The sequence below is a fragment of the Mobula hypostoma genome, chromosome 3 (assembly GCF_963921235.1).
Source record: "Mobula hypostoma chromosome 3, sMobHyp1.1, whole genome shotgun sequence".
NCBI classification, from domain to species: Eukaryota; Metazoa; Chordata; class Chondrichthyes; order Myliobatiformes; family Myliobatidae; genus Mobula; species Mobula hypostoma.
Genome location: NC_086099.1, coordinates 219191928 through 219215507, shown reverse-complemented (window position 1 = coordinate 219215507; position 23580 = coordinate 219191928). Strand labels below are relative to the sequence as shown.

The 23580-nt window shown below is 42.6% G+C and overlaps 1 protein-coding gene and 1 long non-coding RNA gene across 6 annotated transcripts in view; one reads left to right on the top strand and one right to left on the bottom strand.

Moving 5' to 3' along the window:
• ccdc13 (coiled-coil domain containing 13) overlaps nucleotides 1-23580 on the bottom strand; it is an 80300-nt gene that overhangs the window by 36559 nt on the left and 20161 nt on the right. For 2 of the 4 annotated variants that reach the window (XR_010017458.1, XM_063044528.1), the window contains exons 8-11: nucleotides 21736-21912; nucleotides 19449-19646; nucleotides 13882-14036; nucleotides 4108-4191 (exon numbers count right to left, since the gene is read on the bottom strand). Coding sequence is in view for 3 of the 4 variants with exons in the window: in XM_063044528.1 (XP_062900598.1) it covers nucleotides 4108-4191; nucleotides 13882-14036; nucleotides 19449-19646; nucleotides 21736-21912 (614 nt within the window). In the remaining variant the exon portion in view is untranslated. The remainder of the gene's footprint in view (nucleotides 1-4107; nucleotides 4192-13881; nucleotides 14037-19448; nucleotides 19647-21735; nucleotides 21913-23580) is intronic. The other 2 variants (XM_063044530.1, XM_063044531.1) reach the window with 2 other exon arrangements.
• Nucleotides 1-23580, top strand: part of LOC134344548 (uncharacterized) — a 147716-nt gene that overhangs the window by 121196 nt on the left and 2940 nt on the right. The window lies entirely within an intron of this gene.

Here is a 23580-nt window from a genome sequence, read left to right as displayed (position 1 = left end):
TAACAGAATTAAACTGGGAACATAGAAGACTTATTGGAATCTCCAGTCTTCTATATCTGCAATTTAATTCTGTTATTAATACAGTACAGAAGTCACTGTGAGGACAGTATATAGCAACAAACAATCTGCTGGAGGAACGCAGCCGGGCAAGCAGCAGCTGTGGTGGGAAAAGAATTGTCGATGTTTTGGTTTTCATGGGACACAAAAACAGTGAAGAGAAGTCCTGAGGAGGACTATGTGGTTGTGATATAGTCTTGGTAAGAATGTGGTCAAAGAACAGTAGAAACTCACAAGCACAAAAAATTCTGCAGATGCTAGAAATCCAAAGCAAGTGCTGGAGGAACTCAGCAGGTCAAGATTTTATGTGGCAGAAGAAATTCATGCCGGGTTTCAGACTGAAAATGTTGACAATTCCTTTTTTCCCCACAGATAGAAACATAGAAACATAGAAAATAGGTGCAGGAGTAGGCCATTCGGCCCTTCGAGCCTGCACCGCCATTTATTATGATCATGGCTGATCATCCAACTCAGAACCCAGCCTTCCCTCCATACCCCCTGACCCCTGTAGCCACAAGGGCCATATCTAACTTCCTTTTAAACATAGCTAATGAACTGGCCTCAACAGTTTGCTGTGGCAGAGAATTCCACAGATTCACCACTCTCTGTGTGAAGAAGTTTTTCCTAACCTCGGTCCTAAAAGGCTTCCCCTCTATTCTCAAACTGTGACCCCTCGTTCTAGACCTCCCCAACATCGGGAACAATCTTCCCGCATCTAGCCTGTCCAATCCCTTTAGGATCTTATACGTTTCAATCAGATCCCCCCTCAATCTTCTAAATTCCAACGAGTACAAGCCCAGTTCATCCAGTCTTTCTTCATATGAAAGACCTGCCATCCCAGGAATCAATCTGGTGAACCTTCTTTGTACTCCCTCTATGGCAAAGATGTCTTTCCTCAGATTAGGGGACCAAAACTGCACACAATACTCCAGGTGTGGTCTCACCAAGGCCTTGTACAACTGCAGTAGTACCTCCCTGCTCCTGTACTCGAATCCTCTCGCTATAAATGCCAGCATACCGTTCGCCTTTTTCACCGCCTGCTGTACCTGCATGCCCACTTTCAATGACTGGTGTATAATGACACCCAGGTCTCGTTGCACCTCCCCTTTTCCTAATTGGCCACCATTCAGATAATAATCTGTTTTCCTATTTTTGCCACCAAAGTGGATAACTTCACATTTATCCACATTAAATTGCATCTGCCATGAGTTTGCCCACTCACCCAACCTATCCAAGTCACCCTGCATCCTCTTAGCATCCTCCTCACTGCTAACACTGCCACCCAGCTTCGTGTCATCCGCAAACTTGGAGATGCTGCATTTAATTCCCTCATCCAAGTCATTAATATATATTGTAAACAACTGGGGTCCCAGCACTGAGCCTTGCGGTACCCCACTAGTCACCGCCTGCCATTCTGAAAAGGTCCCGTTTATTCCCACTCTTTGCTTCCTGTCTGCTAACCAATTCTCCACCCACACCAATACCTTACCCCCAATACCGTGTGCTTTAAGTTTGCACACTAATCTCCTGTGTGGGACCTTGTCAAAAGCCTTTTGAAAATCCAAATATACCACATCCACTGGTTCTCCCCTATCCACTCTACTAGTTACATCCTCAAAAAATTCTATGAGATTCGTCAGACATGATTTTCCTTTCACAAATCCATGCTGACTTTGTCCGATCATTTCACCGCTTTCCAAATGTGCTGTTATCACATCCTTGATAACTGACTCCAGCAGTTTCCCCACCACCGACGTTAGGCTAACCGGCCTATAATTCCCCGGTTTCTCTCTCCCTCCTTTTTTAAAAAGTGGGGTTACATTAGCCACCCTCCAATCCTCAGGAACTAGTCCAGAATCTAGCGAGTTTTGAAAAATTATCGCTAATGCATCCACTATTTCTTGGGCCACTTCCTTAAGCACTCTGGGATGCAGACCATCTGGCCCTGGGGATTTATCTGCCTTCAATCCCTTCAATTTACCTAACACCACTTCCCTACTAACATGTATTTCACTCAGTTCCTCCATCTCACTGGACCCTCTGTCCCTTACTATTTCTGGAAGATTATTTATGTCCTCCTTAGTGAAGACAGAACCAAAGTAATTATTCAATTGGTCTGCCATGTCCTTGCTCCCCATAATCAATTCACCTGTTTCTGTTTGCAGGGGACCTACATTTGTCTTTATCAGTCTTTTCCTTTTTACATATCTATAAAAGCTTTTACAGTCCGTTTTTATGTTCTCTGCCAGTTTTCTCTCATAATCTTTTTTCCCCTTCCTAATTAAGCCCTTTGTCCTCCTCTGCTGAACTCTGAATTTCTCCCAGTCCTCAGGTGAGCCACTTTCTCTGGCTAATTTGTATGCTACTTCTTTGGAATTGATACTATCCCTAATTTCTCTTGTCAGCCACGGGTGCACTACCTTCCTTGATTTATTCTTTTGCCAAACTGGGATGAACAATTGTTGTAGTTCATCCATGCAACCTTTAAATGCCTGCCATTGCATATCCACCATCAATCCTTGAAGTGTCATTTGCCAGTCTATCTTAGCTAATTCACGTCTCATACCTTCAAAGTTACCCCTCTTTAAGTTCAGAACCTTTGTTTCTGAAGTAACTACGTCATGGGTAATTCCTTTTCCTCCCCATCACTGAGCACATCTGCACAGAGCGTTGTCGCAGAAAACGAACATCCATCATCAGGGACCCCCACCATTCAAGCCACACTCTCTTCTCACTGCTGCCATCACGACGGAGGTACAGGAGTCCCTGGACTCACACCAAAGTTCAAAGTGCAAATTAAATTTATTATCAAGGTACATACATGTCACCATATACTGCCCTGAGATTCATTTTCCTGTGGGTCTTTCACTACTCCCAACAAGTTAGGAACTACAAAGAATTTGAAGGTATCAATGATCATCTTCAATGTTACCTCTGGTCCCCAACAGACACTCAGCCCTCACCTTTGGCTCCAAGTAGCTGTTTGCATGCAACAGTGGCCACACCCCAGTACACCGGTTCGACAGGCGGGCTAAATCAGGTGAGGGTAACCAGCGGGTCTCATACCCTGGAGAGATAGGGACATGCCTGTTCTAGCATGCAAAGTCTGTTTCGGCAGACTGGGTATTTGAGATTTACAATGAGATCCAAAGGCAAGGAAGGCAGTTCTGCAATGCTCCGTGGAGAGCGAAGGGCATGACGAGGCACCAAAGTAGTCATGGGTCATCCACTTCAATAAAGGAACCAAGGAAGACCCCAGCTGTGACATCTATTCGTACCACTAGACCCGGTCTTCCGCAGTCAAGAGTGGAACAGCCCCCAGTGCAATGTCTTGTCCCGCACAGATTTCCTGTTATCGTCGATAATGATGGTCAACCACTAGTAATATTAGTAGTGTTCTAATTTGTTCTGTATTTCATTTAAATGCATAATTTTATACCTTTTTAACTATTTCCATGAAACTTCGGCTAATTGGGACAGCCAGTTAATTGGTCAAAATGTACTGGTCCCAATGTGTCCAATTAACTGGAATCCACTGTATCAAGATTCAAGCTTGTTTATTGTCATTCATCTGTACACAAGTGTAAAGCAGAACAAGTCCAAGTATAATTGTTATTCAACAATACACATGAATACAAACCAAACTGTTCCTTCGGGACCAAGGTGCAATACACAGTATCAACAGTCACACAGCACAAGGCATATGTAGCATGCCTTGATAGCCCATGTCCCTGAGTGTCATGGCTTGTAGATTGCAGATGAACACAATCCAACTTGCAAATGATTGTAGAAACTTTGAAACACTAGGAATTTAAAACCAGCACCATTATTGAGAGCTGGAGAAGTTGCTGCGTCTCTGCGCAGCGTTGTCTTCAATACCCTTCCTGCTTATGCTCTTTTTTTTTATATTGAAGTGACTGCTGATCTAAAAAAAATCTAAGTATTCTGCCATTTCACTTTTTGCTGGAGCTAACACTTGTACAGTAACAAGCTTGAAATTTCAGACCTATATATTCAAAAAACAACAGTTTTAAACAAACGTGAACAAACCTGGCTGTCCATCCTGTAGCACTTCCGGAGCAAAGCTGTGTGCCAGCTGATTCAATCAAGGTATGACCCATTTTGGATACCGAGCTGTTTCAGATCAGGAAAATAATAAGTTAAGTTCCGGGTAAACAGTAAGTCCAAAAATATGATGTTTGTCAGAAGGATGTGGAAGCATGGGGAAGTTTACAAGGATGATAATAGAAAAGTGAATGGCCAACTGGACTCCTTGCTATTGGGAAGGTTTAAGCTAAATAAAAGAGGTCTTGAAAATACTGAGGTGAAGAAGAATCTCCATGCCATCAGTATGAGAGAATCACCAGGAAATTCACTTGGGAGATCTGATGAAGCATAGAAAATCAAACACCTATGTCAGGACTATAGCTCAGCATTTAATACCATCATTCACACAATCCTGATTGAGAAGTTACAGAACCTGGCCCTCTGTACCTCCCTCTGCAATTGGATCCTTGACTTCCTAACTGGAAGACCACAATCTGTGCAGATTGGTGATAGCATCTCCTCCTCGCTGACCATCAACACTGGTGTACCTTGGGGGTGTGTGCTTAGCCCACTGCTCTATTCTCTCTTATTTTTAATCTTTCTTCTATATTATGTATTGCATTGAACTGCTGCTGCTAAGTTAACAAATTTCACGACACACGCCGGTGATAATAAACCTGATTCTGATTCTGGAAAAAAAGCTAGTTATTATTCTGTGGAAGAGATAAATCAAGAGCACAAAAGTTCCTGGATGTGAGATCTTCCACAAGGCAGAATATAACAACTTGTCTTTGATATTCATTTGCATTACCATTTCTGAGTTTCCCCACCATCAATATTTCAGAGGATAACCATTGATTAGAAATTCAGATAACCTGCCACATAAATTCTGTGGTTACAAGAGTAGCTCAGAGGCTTAGTAACATGCAGTAGTGATCCTGATCAAAGAGTGGAGAAACTGGAACTCACTGCTGTAGGGAATAGTTACAGCAAAGCGTTTAGATGCACTTAAGCGGAGGTTGAACAAGAACATGAGAAAGACTAGGATAGAGGAGTATACTGATAGATTTCAGTGAGGTAAGCTGAAAGGAACTAAAAGGAAGTAGAGACATCATGGCCATAAACACTCAGGGGCCACTTTATTTGGTACACAAGTACATCTGCTCGTTAGTTCAAATATCTAATCAGCCAATTATGTTATAGGAACTTAAAGCATAAAAGCACACAGACATGGTCAAGAGGTTCAGTTGTTGTTCAAACATCAGAATGGAGAAGAAATGTGATTTGAGTGACTTTGACTGTGGATGTTTGTCGGTGCCAGATGGGGTGGTTTGAGTATCTCAGAAAAAGCTTATCTCCTGGGATTTTCATGCACAACAGTCCGGAGTTTACAGAGAATGGTGCGATAAACAAACAAAAAAGAATCCAGTGAACGGTACTTCTGTGGCCATAAACACCTTGTTAGTGTTGAGGCTCTATAAGGCACTCGAGACCACACTTGGAATATTGTGTGCAGTTATACTGACATTGGAGAGGGTTCAGAGTAGATCCACGGGAATGATTCCAGCAATGAAAGGGTTACCATATGAGGAACATCTGGCAGCTCTTGGACTGTATTCCCTGGAGTTCAGGAGAATGAGGGGGGGATCTCATAGAAACATTCTGAATATTAAAAGGCCTGAACAAATTAGATATGACAAAGTTATTTCCCATGATAGGGGAGCCTAGGACAAGAGGGCATGACTTAAGGATTGAAGGACATCCATTTAGACCAGAGATGCAGAGAAATTACTTTAGTCAGAGGGTGGTAAAACTGTGGAATTTGTTGCCACGAGTGACTGTGGAGGCCAAGTCATTGGGTGCATTAAAGGCAGAGATAGACAGGTTCTTGATTAGCCAGGGCATCAAAGGGTATGGGGAGAAGCCAGAGGTATGAGGATGACTGGGAGAATTGGATCAGCCCATGATTGAATGGTGAAGCAGACTCGACGGGCAGAATGACCTACTTCTGCTCCTATGTCTTATGGTCTTAATGAGAGAGGCCAGAGGAGAATGGCCAGACTGGTTCAAGCCTGCACAAAAATGACAGTAACTCAAATAACCATGTGTTACAACAGATGAGCACCTCGAACTTGAAGTAGATGGGCTTCAGCAGCAGGAGACCAGGAACATACAGGGGATACCTAATAAGGTGGCCACTATATGGTTCTACAAGAAAGTTTCGTTAATTACTGTGTTTTCAGTTTTATTAATATTTAGCCTTCCGTTCAACTTTACTCTGATTCAGATGTGTTAATTTTGCCACAATGCCTCACTTAATGCAGATAAAAGAAGTGGGAACACAAATTTCACTATAGGTGTCAATTATACTGCTTCTATAATAGCCAACGTGTGCCCTTAGTAGGTTAGGACTGGCCTCTTTACTCTTTTTTTTCGCATTTATTATGAATACATGGTATGAAAAATGTTTTTCAGTACATCGCAAATACATAAGAATATTATAAATGATGAGAGGAAGAAGTTGCTTCTGAATTATTGAGTGTGGGTCTTCAGGCTCCTGTACCTCCTCCCTGATGGTAATAACAACAGCGTTCTTCCTCCTCTTCAACTAATGTTCTTTTCTGCTGTGAGACATATGAGCTGGCCACCTAGAAAAGAGTGGTTGTTGAATTTGAAAATCAGCCAGGGCTACTATTTCAGCCTCAGCTTCTGAATCAGAGTGCAAATGCCACCACATTTTGACTGACAAGCTCTTCAGCACAGACTCAGCTGGAAGCCACTCAGACATAGAAACATAGAAAATAGGTGCAGGAGTAGGCCATTCGGCCCTTCGAGCCTGCACCGCCATTTATTATGATCATGGCTGATCATCCAACTCAGAACCCTGCACCAGCCTTCCCTCCATACCCCCTGATCCCCGTAGCCACAAGGGCCATATCTAACTCCCTCTTAAATATAGCCAATGAACTGGCCTCAACTGTTTCCTGTGGCAGAGAATTCCACAGATTCACCATTCTCTGTGTGAAGAAGTTTTTCCTAATCTCAGTCCTAAAAGGCTTCCCCCTTATCCTCAAACTGTGACCCCTCGTTCTGGACTTCCCCAACATCAGGAACAATCTTCCTGCATCTAGCCTGTCCAATCCCTTTAGGATTTTATACGTTTCAATCAGATCTCCCCTCAATCTTCTAAATTCCAACGAGTACAAGCCTAGTTCATCCAGTCTTTCTTCATATGAAAGTCCTGCCATCCCAGGAATCAATCTGGTGAACCTTCTTTGTACTCCCTCTATGGCAAGGATGTCTTTCCTCAGATTAGGGGACCAAAACTGCACACAATACTGCAGACAGATGATAGCGGTCTGTTATTTAAGTTGATTGACCTAGGATCTCACCTGGAAGCACTCTAGTTATTCTCTACCATTTGATGACAGTGATGATGTTACCCACAAAGTAAACACAGGTCAACTCCTTGAGCATACACTCAATGGCCACTTTATTATGTACCTCCTGAACCTAATAACGTGGACACTGAGTGTACGTTCATGGTCTTCTGCTGTTGTAGCCCATCAACTTCAAGGTTCGACGTGTTGTGTGTTCAGAGATGCTCTCCTGCACACCGCTGTTGTAATGCATGTTTATTTGAGTTACCGTCGCCTTCCTGTCAGCTTGAACCAGTTTGGCCATTCTCCTCTGACCTCTCTCATTAACCAGGCATTTTCACCCACAGAACTGCCACTCACTGGATTTTATTTTTGTTTTCACACCATGTCGCACCATCTTTATACACTGATTACTGCTTCATGATTGGCTGACTAGATATTTGCATTAACGAGCAGGTGTACAGATTTACCTAATAAAAAGGCCACTGAGTGTTGTGACGAGAATACACATAAAATTAAGATGTTTGCTGGCCTGGGTTAGCATCAGTGACATCAGCAAGTGGTCTGCCACCTGCCCTCAGGGGAAGGAGAGATAAGGAACAATGGAGCAGCGTCTGGAGATGTGTAATGAAGGGACGTGGGAGAGAGAGCTGTCTGGAGCGGCTCCCCCTTTGACCCTGAACTGTTTGAAGTGGTGGACAGGCGATGCCCCAGCAGGGGGATAAAAAGGGACAGGTTCGCTAAGGAGGACACGCCACCCGAGGTAACGAGACCCTGGAAGCGGTGCGCCTCTCACGAGTGGGTGAGAAGTATCAGACAACGACCAGGGTGGAAAGGTACGATCAGCGGGAACCCGGTGTGTGTCCGCCCTTGCCTGGGTGCCGGGTTCACTGCAGAGGATCGACCGCATCTGGAGGAGGGGTCACAGTCGGTGACCTCAGGTGACATCACCAAGGACCCGCCCAAGAGCTGCTTGTGAGCCATCTCGCCGGACAGTGAGTGAAGCCGTTCTGAATGATCAGTTGTTCCTGTTCTATCTCTCTCTTCCCCCACGTTGTCCATCGCCATGGCAACGATTACTGCGAACTGAACTGGACTGAACTTTGAGTCACTTTGAAATTTGGTCATTTACCCCTAGACAACGATAGAGCTTGATTGATGCTGTTATCTTAATTCTGTGCACATGTGTGTTTATCATCGCTGAACTGTTGCATTTATTATCCTTTCGATTACTGTGTTGCTTGTTTCTTTAATAAAACTTTCTTAGTTCTAGTACTCCAGACTCCAACTGAGTGATCCATTTCTGCTGGTTTGGCAACCCAGTTACGGGGTACGTAACAGTGTATGTTTAAAACTGGGGTGTACCAGGAATCTGGTGTATTGGGTTGCATTCAATTGTAGACTACACCAAGCTCCCAGCATCAGTCAGGCAATGTAACATAGGAACGGAAAGGAAAGTGACAGAAACAGTCACACTGATTTACTGTTAGACCACAAGATATAGGAGTGGAGTGAAGCCATTCAACCCACCAAGTCCTCTCCTTATTAACTGAAATTTTAAATCCTCCCCATTGTCTTGCCCTCTCACCATAACCAATCTTACTGATTAAGAACCTACAGACTGTGCAAAAGTCTTAGGCACATATACAGCTAGGCTACTTAAGACTTTTGCACAGTACTGTAGTAATTATATATACTGCACTGTACTGCAGTAATTATATATACTGCACTGTACTGCCGCTGCAGAAAAGTACAAATTTCACGACATACAGTATGTGAGTGGTGATAAACCTGATTCTGATATGGACTGGGAGTGGGAAAGGGGCAGGAAGAGGGGAAATCATGATTGGGGAAGGGAGAGGGGAGGAAGTGGGAAGCACCAGAGAGACATTTTGTAATGATCCATAAACCAATTGTTTGGAATCAAATGGCCTTGGCCGGTGTCTCAGGGTTGGGTGTGTCTGTACCCGTGCACCCCCCACGCCCCTGGCACTCCTCTGCCATCTGTCTCAGACCCCTCCTGTGCCACTCCACCCTTGCCATTCCCAGCATCCTTTGGTCCTGTCGGATTTACGAACATCCTTTCTGCTTCACGTTGACAAATACCGTACTGTAAAAAATGTCTTAGGTACCCTAGCTATATTTAAGTATGTGCCTAAGACTTTCGCACAGTACTGTAGGTGACAAATAAATCTTTATCTTTAAGCTATCACTTTCTACTTTAAATACACCAATGATTTGGCCTCCCCAGTCCTAAGAGGCAATGAATTCTAAATTCACTTTCCCTGGCTGAAGAACTTCCTCCCCATCTCAGCTTCATTTTCTTTTATTCTGAGGCTGTATCTTTGTATCCTAGACGCTCCTACCGATGGGATCATCCTCTCCACATCCTCTTTATCCAGGCCTTTCAGTATCCCACAGGTTTCAATGAGATCTTCTGAACTCCGTTGAGTACAAGCCCAGAGATACTAAAAATGCTCCTCATATGTTAAACCTTTCAGTACTGGGGATCATCCTTGTGATCATCTCCTGGGCCAGCAGACTCATCCTCAGATATGGGCCCCAAAATTAATTGTAATATTCTGAATATTTTCTGTCCAATGTATGCCTCAGCAAAACATCCATGCTTTTATATTCTAAACCTCTTGAAATGAATGCTAACATTACATTTGCCGCCCTTACTACCAACTCAACCTGCTGTTAACCTTTAACTTAATCCTAATCTAAGACTCCCAAATCCCTTTGCACCTCTGGCATCTGAATTACCTCTCATTTAAACAAAGTTAGTTCAAGTTTATTGTCATCCGACCCAATGAAATAACATTCCTCTGGACCGCGGTGCACCCACACAACATACAACGCATAAGACACATAAACCCAAATATTACCATAAATTGGTTAACAAAACTTAACTCAAAATGCATGCAAACAGCAAACAGTACAGAATACAATAAACAGTATGCTGACCTCATGATGAGACCTTGGTGGTAGCAGGGTATACAGTAGCAAAAAAAAAATTCATCAGTGTCTTTTTGGTCATCAAAAAGATGAACAGGACAAGAAATTTCACCACTGGTTGGAGCTGGAGTTGCTGCTACGTCCATGCATACTGCCATTATATGATGAAAAAGGTAAGACCACGTGAATGGGAGTATATTGCAGACCACCCAGTGGTCTGTGGGACTTAGAGGAGCAAATTTGTGCGGACATCACAGACCGTTGCAAGAAACATAAGGTTGTGATAGTAGGTGATTTCAATTTTCCACATATTGACTGCGACTCCCATTCTGTAAAAGGGCTGGATGTGAAAGAGTTTGTCAAATGTGTTCAGGAAAGTTTCCTTAATCAGTATGTAGAAGTCCCAGCTAAAGAGAGTGTGATACTGCATCTCCTATTAAGGAATGAGAAACGACAGGTGTCTGAAGTTTGTGTAGGGGAACACTTTGCATCTAGAGATCATAATGACATTAGTTTCAAGGTAATTATGGAAAATGATAAATCTGGTCCTTGAGTTAAGATTTTAAATTGGAGGAAGGCCAATTTTGACGGTATCAGAAAGGATATGGCAAGTGAGACTGGGATGGGTTGTTCTCTGGCAAAGGTGTACTTGGTAAGTAGGAGGCCTTCAAAAGTGAAATTTTGAGAGTACAGAGTTTGTATGTTCCTGTCTGAATAAAAGATAAGGATAACAGACTTGCCGAACCTTGCTTTTTGAGAGATATTGAGGCCCTGGTTAAGAAAAAGAAGAAGGTGCAAGGCAGGCTTAGGCAGGTAGGAACAAATGAGGTACTTGATGGGTATAAGAAATGCAAAAGAATACTTAAGAAAGAAATCAAGAGAGCTAAAAGAAGACATGAGGTTGCTCTAGCAGACAGGGTGACAGAGAATCGTAAACGCTTCTACAGATATATTAAGATCAAAGGACAAAATTGGTCCTCTGGTAGATCACAGTGGTAATCTATCCATGGAGTCGAAAGAGATGGGGGAGATCTTAAATGGATTTTTTGCATCTGTATTTACTCGGCAGATGGACACAGAGTCTATAGATGTGAGGAAATGCAGCAGCAAGGTCATGGACCCCATACAGATTACAGAGGAGGATGTGTTTGCTGTCTTGATGCAAATAAGGGTGCGTAAGTCCCCAGGGCTGACAATGTGTCCATTTGTATCCTGTAGGAAGCAAGTGTGGAAATTACAGGGGCTCTAGTAGAGATATCTAAAACATCCTTAGTGATGGGAGAGGATTGGAGGATAACTGATGTTCCATTCTTTAAGAAAAGCTCTAATAATAATTTATTCACCAGGAAATTATACACCAGTGAGCTTGACATTAGTAGTGAGAACGTTATTGGAAGGTATTCTAAGGGACCAGATATGTAAGTATTTGTATAGACAGGGACTGATTAGGGATAGACATCATGGCTTTGTATATGGTAAGTAGTGTCTAACCAATCTTATAGAGTTTTTTATGGAAGTTACCAGGAAAACTGATAAAGGAAAGTCAGTGAATGTTGCCTGCATGGACTTTAGCAAGGCATTTGACAAGGTCCTGCATGGGGGGGCGGCGGGGGGGGGGGGTTGGTCGAAAAGGTTCTGTCGCTTGGCATTCAAGATGAGGAAGTAGACTGGATTAGTCATTGGCTTCGCAGAAAAAGCCAGAGAGTGGTTGTAGGTGGTTGCCTCTCTGACTGGAGCACTGTGATCAGTGGTGTGCTGCAGGGATTAGTGCTGGGTCCGTGGTTGTTTGTCATCGATATCAACGATCTGGATGATAATGTGGTAAATTGAATTAGTAAATTTGCAGATGACACCAGAATTGGGGGTGTAGTGGATAGCAAAGAAGACAGTTAGAGCTTGCAGTGGGATCTGAACTAGCTGGAAAAACGAGCAGAAAAATGGCAAGTGGAATTTAATGCAGACAAGTATGTGGTGCTGCACTTTGGTAAAACCACTCAGGGTAGGTCTTACATGGTGAGTGATAGGGCACTGAGAAGTGTAGCAGAACAGAGAGATCTGGGAATACAGGTCCATAATTCCTTGAAAGTGGTGTCACAGGTAGATAAGGTTGTTATGAAAGCTTTTGGCACATTGGTCTTCATAAATCAATGTATTGATTACAGGATGTTATGTTGAAATTGTACAAGACGTTAGTGAGGCCTAATTTGGAGTATTGTGTTCAGCTTTGATCACCTACTTACAGGAAAGATGTAAATAAGATTGAAAAATCGATAAGGATGTTGCCGGGTCTTGAGAACCTGAGTTTAGGGAAAAGTTAAATAGATTCCGACTTTATTCCCTAGAACGTAGAAGACTGAGAAGAGATTTGGTAGAGGTAAACAAAATTGAGAGGTGTAGATAGGGCAAATGCAAGCAGGCTTTTTCCATTTAGGTTGGGTGAGACTAGAACTAGAGGTCATGGGTTAAGGATGAAAGGTGAAATGTTTAAGGGGAATATGAAGGGAAACTTCTTCACTTAGAGGGTGGTGGGAGTGTGGAACGAGCTGTCAGTGCAAGTGCTGGATATAATTTTGATTTCAACATTTAAGAGAAATTTGGATAGGTACATGGATGGGAGGAATATGTAGGGTGGTCTGTGTGCAGGTGGAAGGGACTAGGAAGATTGATAGTTTAGCACAGACTAGAACGGCTGAAGGGCTTACTTCTGTTCTGTGGCTCTATTTAGAAAACAGTCTATATCTTTATTTTTCAAAGAAATTGCCTCACTTTATTATAAACCCCTGCTTTACTCCTACACCAATACAGAACCTAAATTTCAATCGGTGGAGGATAAATTTACAAATCTCACAAGGAGGAAGGAAAAAATGGGGCTCACAGAGTGCCTACAAAAACAATTGTAGAAACATCATTCAAAAAAGTGATCAGATCGAAAGTTACAAGAGTAAAAAAAGTGTTACCAACACAGCAGCAAGAAGTGAATCAGAGAAAAAAATAAAAAGCTTAAAAGATACAAAATATGTGCAAATCCAAGAACAAGTACAAGGTGGTAAATGTTCTAAATGACCACTGCTCCATGTATTTAGTGGGGAGGCATGAGCAGTCAGCACTCTCTTGAAAAGCAATCACTGGCATATTATATGGTGGGGCTGCAAGAAGAACTCAACATCTGCAGACCAAGGAATTGATTATGGGCTTCAGGAAGGGAAAAGCAGGACAACACACACCAGTCCTCATTGAGGGGTCAGCGGTGGAAATTGTGAGCAGCTTCAGGTTCATTGGGTCATTATTTTGGAGGATCTAACCTGGGTCAAAACATTCTAAAAGTTCACAATATGGAAAGAGGCGGAGGTTCCTATATTTTGCGTAATGTACTAAATTTTGTACAGTCTGAACTCGGTGGGGAGGGGGCTGTTTCCTCAATGCAAATTTCTTGTCTTACCAAGCAGAAAATGGCCTTCCTGTGAGTTCAGCATTGGCCGTCAGAGGATCCTGAATTGCGTGTGCACTGTTCGGGTCCAGCGGTGCTGAGGAAGGACGGCACTGTGTGGGAGTTACTGCTGTCTGATCAGCTGACACTTCCGTCTCTGGCTGTTGCTGTGTAATAAATTAATCTAATCTGATTATGAGCACCATGTGACATCAAACAAGACACATAAACCATTGTCTCAAAATGTGGGTCAGCTTGAACATAGAACATAGAGAATTATATCAGAGTACAGGCCCTTCAGCCCACAAAGTTGGGCTGACTTTTCAACCTCCTCCAAGATTAATCTAACTACATAACCCTCCATTTTTCTTTCATCCACACACCTAAGAGTTTCTTGAATACCCCTACCACCACTCCTGCCACACCATTCCACACATCCATCTTTCTCTGTGTAAAGAACTCATCTCTGACATCTCCCCTATACTTTCCTCCAATCACCTTAAAATAATGCCCCCTTACGTTAGCAATTTCTGCCCTGGGAAAAAAGTCTCTGTCTGTCCACTCGATCCATGCCTCTTATCATCTTGTACACCGCTATCGTCACCTCTCACTCTGAACAAGCTATTTGCCTGTGATGAACATGCTATGGACTGGTAGATGAATTAATCAAACTGATTAGTTCATCTACCAGTCCAGACCAGGTTGAAACTACCAGAATGGTCAAACCTTTTGAGCTACTCTTGACTGGATAGTGAGCCATACTCGATTGCTTAAATATTTGAGAAAATGTAGTTGTGTAATTGATAACCAGAAGAGACTATTATTAGAGATAATGTATGAGACATCACCAGGGCAAAGAGGCTATGAACCTAAGACAGGTAAATATGGTTAATGTAGATAGGAGACAAGGGCATGGGCCAAATGGTTTGTTTATCTGACTCTATAACTCTATGCTGGTGAAAAGCTAACAAGTGCCTTGGAGTTGATGGACTGCATCCCATGGCTTTAAAATCACTTAGATTCTGAAGAGGGCATAGAGAACTGGAAAATCACAAATGTAATAACACAATTCAAAAATGGAAGGAGAGAGGAAGCACCAAATTATAAAATAGTTATCTTAATAATTTTCATAGGGAAAATGATGGAATCTAGTACTGAGGAGTTAATACCAACATATTTCGAATATCAAGTATTTTGTATGAAAGTGAAGTTGTGTTTGACAAACTCACTGGAGTTGATTGGGAATGTGCAAAACAAGGTGAATAAAGCGCATGTAAAGGTGTAGTGTATCTAGATTTCCAGAAAGCATTCAATAAACAATTGGAAAGATGACTTTGACTGTTTGGGATATGAATTATACAAGTAGGGAAGTCCAGCATCTTTACTGAACCTACAGTTTGATTTGGCCCACTGGGTCCACTGGCTCCAAACAGAGCAATCCCATCCTGTCTCTCCTCCTATTTCCCTGTATCCTCGCAAATCATTCTCTTCTCCTTGCCCATGCACACCAAACCCCCACATCCCCCCACTCTGATTCTCTTGTCACTGACCTACAGTAACTAATCAACATGACTTTGGGATGTGGGAGGAAAGCAGGACATCCAAGGGATACTCATTCGGTCATGGAGAGCTTGTGCAAACTCCACAGGGTCAGGAGCTGTGAGGCTGCAGCACCACAATACCCCTACCTGAAAGGATACACTTGTGTTGGAGAAAATACACTAGGCTGAATTCAGGAATGAAGGGGTAAACATTGAAGAGGAAGTTGAGTAGGCTGGGCCATTAGTCATTGGAGCTTAGAAGAATAAAAGGCGATCTTATGAAACACATAACGCTTCCGACAGAGAAGATGCTGAGGTGGATATTTTCCCGAATGGGGTATCCAGAACTAGATTGCACAGTATCAAAATATAACTTTATCCATTTAAGATGGAGATGATGAGAATTTTTTTTTCCCTGAAAGGGTTGTGTTGCTTTGGAATTGACTCACAGCTGTGGAAGAGGAATATGCTCAAGGCAAACTGAGAGATATCTGAACCAGAAGGGAATGTCAAGTATGGGAAGAGAGCAGGAAAGTGGTGCTAAAGCCAAGATTGGACCAGCCGTGATCTTATAGAATGATTGGAGTAGTCTTCAAAAGCCAGTTAGCCTATTCCTGCTCCACTTTTTGACATGCAAACAACAGGCACATCCTATTCAACCTGTAACCAACAATAAGAGTGAACTTAAAGAGGGGTAACTTTGAAGGTATGAGACGTGAATTAGCTAAGATAGACTGGCAAATGACACTTCAAGGATTGATGGTGGATATGCAATGGCAGGCATTTAAAGGTTGCATGGATGAACTACAACAATTGTTCATCCCAGTTTGGCAAAAGAATAAATCAAGGAAGGTAGTGCACCCGTGGCTGACAAGAGAAATTAGGGATAGTATCAATTCCAAAGAAGTAGCATACAAATTAGCCAGAGAAAGTGGCTCACCTGAGGACTGGGAGAAATTCAGAGTTCAGCAGAGGAGGACAAAGGGCTTAATTAGGAAGGGGAAAAAAGATTATGAGAGAAAACTGGCAGAGAACATAAAAACGGACTGTAAAAGCTTTTATAGATATGTAAAAAGGAAAAGACTGATAAAGACAAATGTAGGTCCCCTGCAAACAGAAACAGGTGAATTGATTATGGGGAGCAAGGACATGGCAGACCAATTGAATAATTACTTTGGTTCTGTCTTCACTAAGGAGGACATAAATAATCTTCCAGAAATAGTAAGGGACAGAGGGTCCAGTGAGATGGAGGAACTGAGCGAAATACATGTTAGTAGGGAAGTGGTGTTAGGTAAATTGAAGGGATTGAAGGCAGATAAATCCCCAGGGCCAGATGGTCTGCATCCCAGAGTGCTTAAGGAAGTGGCCCAAGAAATAGTGGATGCATTAGTGATAATTTTTCAAAACTCGTTAGATTCTGGACTAGTTCCTGAGGATTGGAGGGTGGCTAATGTAACCCCATTTTTTAAAAAAGGAGGGAGAGAGAAACCGGGGAATTATAGGCCGGTTAGCCTAACGTCGGTGGTGGGGAAACTGCTGGAGTCAGTTATCAAGGATGTGATAACAGCACATTTGGAAAGCGGTGAAATGATCGGACAAAGTCAGCATGGATTTGTGAAAGGAAAATCATGTCTGACGAATCTCATAGAATTTTTTGAGGATGTAACTAGTAGAGTGGATAGGGGAGAACCAGTGGATGTGGTATATTTGGATTTTCAAAAGGCTTTTGACAAGGTCCCACACAGGAGATTAGTGTGCAAACTTAAAGCACACGGTATTGGGGGTAAGGTATTGGTGTGGGTGGAGAATTGGTTAGCAGACAGGAAGCAAAGAGTGGGAATAAACGGGACCTTTTCAGAATGGCAGGCGGTGACTAGTGGGGTACCGCAAGGCTCAGTGCTGGGACCCCAGTTGTTTACAATATATATTAATGACTTGGATGAGGGAATTAAATGCAGCATCTCCAAGTTTGCGGATGACACGAAGCTGGGTGGCAGTGTTAGCAGTGAGGAGGATGCTAAGAGGATGCAGGGTGACTTGGATAGGTTGGGTGAGTGGGCAAACTCATGGCAGATGCAATTTAATGTGGATAAATGTGAAGTTATCCACTTTGGTGGCAAAAATAGGAAAACAGATTATTATCTGAATGGTGGCCGATTAGGAAAAGGGGAGGTGCAACGAGACCTGGGTGTCATTATACACCAGTCATTGAAAGTGGGCATGCAGGTACAGCAGGCGGTGAAAAAGGCGAACGGTATGCTGGCATTTATAGCGAGAGGATTCGAGTACAGGAGCAGGGAGGTACTACTGCAGTTGTACAAGGCCTTGGTGAGACCACACCTGGAGTATTGTGTGCAGTTTTGGTCCCCTAATCTGAGGAAAGACATCTTTGCCATAGAGGGAGTACAAAGAAGGTTCACCAGATTGATTCCTGGGATGGCAGGTCTTTCATATGAAGAAAGACTGGATGAACTGGGCTTGTACTCGTTGGAATTTAGAAGATTGAGGGGGGATCTGATTGAAACGTATAAGATCCTAAAGGGATTGGACAGGCTAGATGCGGGAAGATTGTTCCCGATGTTGGGGAGGTCTAGAACGAGGGGTCACAGTTTGAGGATAGAGGGGAAGCCTTTTAGGACCGAGGTTAGCGAAAACTTCTTCACACAGAGAGTGGTGAATCTGTGGAATTCTCTGCCACAGCAAACTGTTGAGGCCAGTTCATTAGCTATGTTTAAAAGGAAGTTAGATATGGCCCTTGTGGCTACAGGGGTCAGGGGGTATGGAGGGAAGGCTGGGTTCTGAGTTGGATGATCAGCCATGATCATAATAAATGGCGGTGCAGGCTCGAAGGGCCGAATGGCCTACTCCTGCACCTATTTTCTATGTTTCTATATATCTTTGGAATCCCATCCACCAATATTTGTCTCTGTCCATGGTTTCCTCACACAATATTTCTCTGATCGAGAGTAGGTCTCACAGGTAAGATATACATAGTGGAAAGCACAACTACAAAGATATGGTGATAGGTTTAAATGAGAAAAGGTAGGGAGAGACTTGTATGGAGCGACACTTCTGACACAGATAACTTGGGTGTGTTTCTGCTATGGATTTTTTTTCTGGAGCTCAACCTAACCCAACATATTTTTATGGGATGGAGGCTCATTTGATATGCATGCTGGGCTTTGACAAGCCTCAGGTCATAAATAGGGAACCATTTTCAGAATGAGATGTCCCAACCGAACTGAAGTGATAAAATGGTCTCAGCTCCCTACAGCTCACTGGGCTGCTGCAAGGCTTGTTCCATAAACTGGGAGGAATGAGAAGTTGGAGAAGTTGCATAGAACCTGAAGTTCACCAAGACTTTTTCTTGCTCCCTGCCCTCCATTGGTCATCATCTAACCCTTGCCTTTGCTACTTGCTTGAAGCAACCCAGTAAAGAGTTAATGTAGGTTTGATAATGGAACATAATACATGTTCTATTATCAAGTGGCAGTGTAGCAGTTAGTACAATCACTCTAGAGCACCAGTGATCAACGACTGAGGTTCAATTCCTTCCGATGCCTGTAAGGGGCTTGTATGTTCTCCCCATGACTGTGTGGACTTCTTTCGTGAGTTCTGCTTTCCTCCCATATTCCGAAGACATATGATTAGGGTTAGGGTTATTGAGTTTTGGGCATGCTATGTTGGCACCGGAAGCGTGGCAACACTCGTGGGCTGCCAGCACGATCCTCACTGACTGGATTTGACACAAATGATGCATTTCACTGTATGTTTCGATGTACATGTGCTAATCTTTTAAATCTTCATCTTTAGGAATCTGGACGTTAAATGTTACTTTTACCAAAATCTCTTCACATACTCATGACTACCTGTTCTAATCAGACATTAAACATAATCTATGGAAGACTATAATGGAAGATTATATTCTACTATGCTGGAAGACAACAGTCTTATTTCAGATCACTGAAGGGTTGCATACAAGATTTTGAAGCATAGAGATATATCAAGTCCTGGGATGAGCAAGAATATTTTGGATACCTTTAGGATTAGCTGTCTGATCTCTTCCTCAAGTTCCTTCACCTTGGCTTCCCTCTCACTAACCACCTGTTTTAGCTCTCTAATCAGCGAGTCTTGCTTCTGGACTTCACTGTTCAGTGGCTGGCTCACGTTATGCTTGCTGTTTGACTGTTGTTCACTCACATGAGCAAGAATTTCCTGCATTTGCTTCTGCTGTTTCTGTAAGAGATGTGATATAAGAGCAAGTCTGAATGCCTACTAGTAAAAACGTAATTCTTCGCATTGGATGACTGAGGAGCTAGTTTTAACCCCACTCTTGCCATTGAGTACAATACACATGGAGGAGAGAATATCAAACCTTATCCTAGTACCCACCATTTAGATCTACGTCTGTGGGTGAGAGATTGTCACCTGCTCTAAAGTAGCAGAGTTCCAACCTAAAAAGAAGTGTATAATGGTGATAGGGTTGGGAAATTAACAGAAATTTACTGCAGACTTGACTTTCATCCTCATAACTTCAACATCATTGCAAAGGCCACCATTGTTTAATTTATATAGTAGGCAATCTGCACACCTATTGTATGTCCCAGTATAACAAAGAAATGAATTATGTTCATCTGTTTTGATGGGCTAGGTTAAGCTGCAGATGAACAGCAGTAGTTGTGTGGTAGAATTTTCACAAGCCATGGGCCTGGCTTAGATTCATTCCTCAATAATGCATAGCTTTGTTTTGTATGGAGAATAAACTGAACTGAATGGCCAGCTGCTCACTTGATGTGATGGTAACCGGGGCGCATAGGATAACAAGACACTTTCCACTCCTTCGACAAAGTAGCCAACATAACCATGCATCCCTCTCACTCCGGACATTCTCCTTTCTGCACTGTCCCATCAGGCAGAAGATACAAAAGCTTGACAGCATTAAACACCTGACTCAAGGACAGCTTCAAGTTCAAGTTTGTAGAGCCATTAGCAATGATCCATCCCACAATCTCTTTGAACCCCTTCCATCAGGCAGGAGGTACCAGAGCATTACATTAGGACGATGTTCCCCTGTACCAAGGTGCACAACATAGTACATATAACTCACACGCATCATACAAAGTAACATTACCACAAGTAAATTAACAAATAATAAAACATATTCCAAAAGACTGATATTTAGAATAAGCTGTATTTATAACACAAATTAAAAAGTAAACAGTATATTGCTATTGGCACTTCATATATGATGAGACCTGGATGGTAGCAGGGAGTTCAAAGGTCCCACAGCTTGGGAGAAGAAGCTGTTTCCCATCCTAACATCCCTTGTCTTAATGCTACAATACCTCCTGTCTGATGGAAGGGGGTTAAAGATATTATGGGAGGGATCATTGCTATCGGCTCTACATATGCAGCGCTCCTGATAAATATCTTGGATGAGTGGAAGAGACACACCAATAATCCTCTCAGCAGCCCGTGCAATTCTTTCTAGGGTCTTGTGGTCAGATGCCTTGCAATTCCTGTACCAGATGAGATGCAACTGGTCTGGACACTCTCAATGGTGGTCCTGTAAAAAATGGTTAGAATGGGTGGGGGGGGGTGGCGAGCGCCTCGCTTGCCTCATTCTATTCAGGAAGTGAAGACATTCTTGTGCTTTTTTGACTAAGGAGTTGGTGTTCAGGCACCAGGTTATGTACACTCCCAGGAACTTAGTGCTCCTAACTTTCTCCATGGAAGAGCCATTTATGTGCAGTCTATCCCACTGTTAGAAGACTCCTGAATGCACCTCTCATACATTAAGAGTGAACCCTTGATCTCCAATCAACCTTACCTTGGCCCTCACACTCTATTTATCTGCCTGCACTGCACTTTCTCTGTAACTGCAACTTTCCCCCACCTTTTTATTCTGGCATTTTCCCCCCTTCTTTTCTAGTCCTGAAGAAGGGTCTCTGCCAAAAACATTGACTGTTTATTCATTTCCATAGATGCTGCCTGATCTGCTGAGTTCCTCCAGCATTTTGTGTGTGTTGCACTCTATTCTGTTTTCTTTTTACTATCTCAGTGCAATTGTGTAAGGCATGATCTGTCCGGATGGCACACAAATCGAATGTTTTAAACAGTAGCTCGGTGCCTGTGACAATAAACAAATACCAATTTCATTCAGTCTAGTCAAACATCCATCAGTTTCTCTCTTGCCACAGATGTTGTTTGTCTGAGTATCTTAATTATTTTTATTTTGCACCAAACCAGACCAGCGTACATGAAACCTTCTTGAAACACATTTCCCCCATCTTCGTTTTCATTTTAAGTCCATATGATTTCTCACCAGCAATATGTCAACAAATTCATCATCGTGCTTCCCCTTTTTGAGAAGTGTTACCACTTGACTCTTTAAAGTTTTCAGCTCAGTGGATAGAACCTTGTTTCTTGCTTTCGATCCATCAAATTTACTCTTGAGGTCCTCATGATCTTTCTTCAGCTTCTCATAGTCACTAGTCATTTTCTGAGCAAATACACAAGCAAGCACATATATAAAATAATTTATAAAATAATATAAATTCATGTACAGGTTCTCCTGAGATAACAAACCTGACTTATGGACAGGTTTTTTACTGCAATACTGTTTTCTGGATGGTAGCAGTTGGAATAGATTGTGTTTGGGGTGACTAGGGTCCCCAATGATACTTCGGGCCCTTTTTTCACACCTGTCTTTGTAAATGTCCTGAATCATGGGAGGCTCACAACTAATAGTAGCTCTGTTAGTGCTGTTTGACATGGGTTTGATGCTACCTTTCAGAAATTATGGTTTTCCTACAAGGTTGTGTCAGTGTCTTGATATGCTACTTACTCTCTCTTTCATGACACCTCCCCCCCTTTGTTTTGTTCATTTACCGTGGATGTCAAAAGCAAGGCCAGCTTTCAATTCCCATCCCTGTCCTTGAAAGTGAAGAAAATCTGATGGGGTGTTAATGGATCAGGAGTTCCAGAATTTACACCTCATGATAGCAATACACAGTCACAATTATGCATGATTTAAAGAACTATTTTCAATGTTCACTAACAGCCATGAAGAAGCTTTATCTTCCCTTTTCTTGAACCGCTTTTATTCTTTGTCTCTCTATCTAATTTCTCCCCTTTATTCTTGTGCTTACTATAAGAAGGATGTGGAAGCATTGGAAAGGGTACAGAGGAGATTTACCAGAATGCTGCCTGGTTTAGAGAGTATGCATTATGATCAGAGATTAAGGGAGCTAGGGCTTTACTCTTTAGAAAGGAGGATGAGAGGAGACATGATAGAGGTGTACAAGATAATAAGAGGAATAGATAGAGAGAATAGCCAGCGCCTCTTCCCCAGGGCAACACTGCTCAATACAAGAGGACATGGCTTTAAGGTAAGGGGTGGGAAGTTCAAGGGGGATATTAGAGGAAGGTTTTTTTTACTCAGAGAGTGGTTGGTGCGTGGAATGCACTGCCTGAGTCAGTGGTGGAGGCAGATACACTAGTGAAGTTTAAGAGACTACTAGATAGGTATATGGAGGAATTTAAGGTGGGGGCTTATATGGGAGGCGGGGTTTGTCGGCACAATGTTGTGGGCCGAAGGGCCTGTACTGTGCTGTACTATTCTATGTTCTATATGTTCTGTGTTACTGTTGATAACGCTGATCTCATGTTTTCACTCTCTAATTCAAAAAAAATCTTTGTAAGTTCACCACTTATCTTTAGTTTGCTTACTACTTTATCAGAGAGGCAGTTTCTTCAGTTTGGATAACTGACAAAGCTAACAAATGTTATTAAGTGGGAAAGCAAGTGACTTGGATGAAAATGTAGATGGGTTGATATGTAAGTTTGCAGATGACACAAAAATTTCTGGACTTGTGGTTGACAGTGAAAGGTAAAACGTTTAAGGGGAATGTGAGGGGGGACTTTGCACTCAAAGGGCAGTGACCCAGTGCTGAATGAGCTGCCGGCACAAGTGGTAGATGCAGGTTCAATTTCAACATTTAAGAGAAATTTGGGTAAGTACATGGATGGGAGGGGTATGGAGGTCTACAATGTGCATGCAGGTCGATGGGACTGAGATTAATAGTTCAGCATGGACTAGATAGGCCAAGAGGCCTGTTTCTGGGCTGTAGTGTTTTATGACTCTAAGGAGGTTGTCCAAGGATATAGA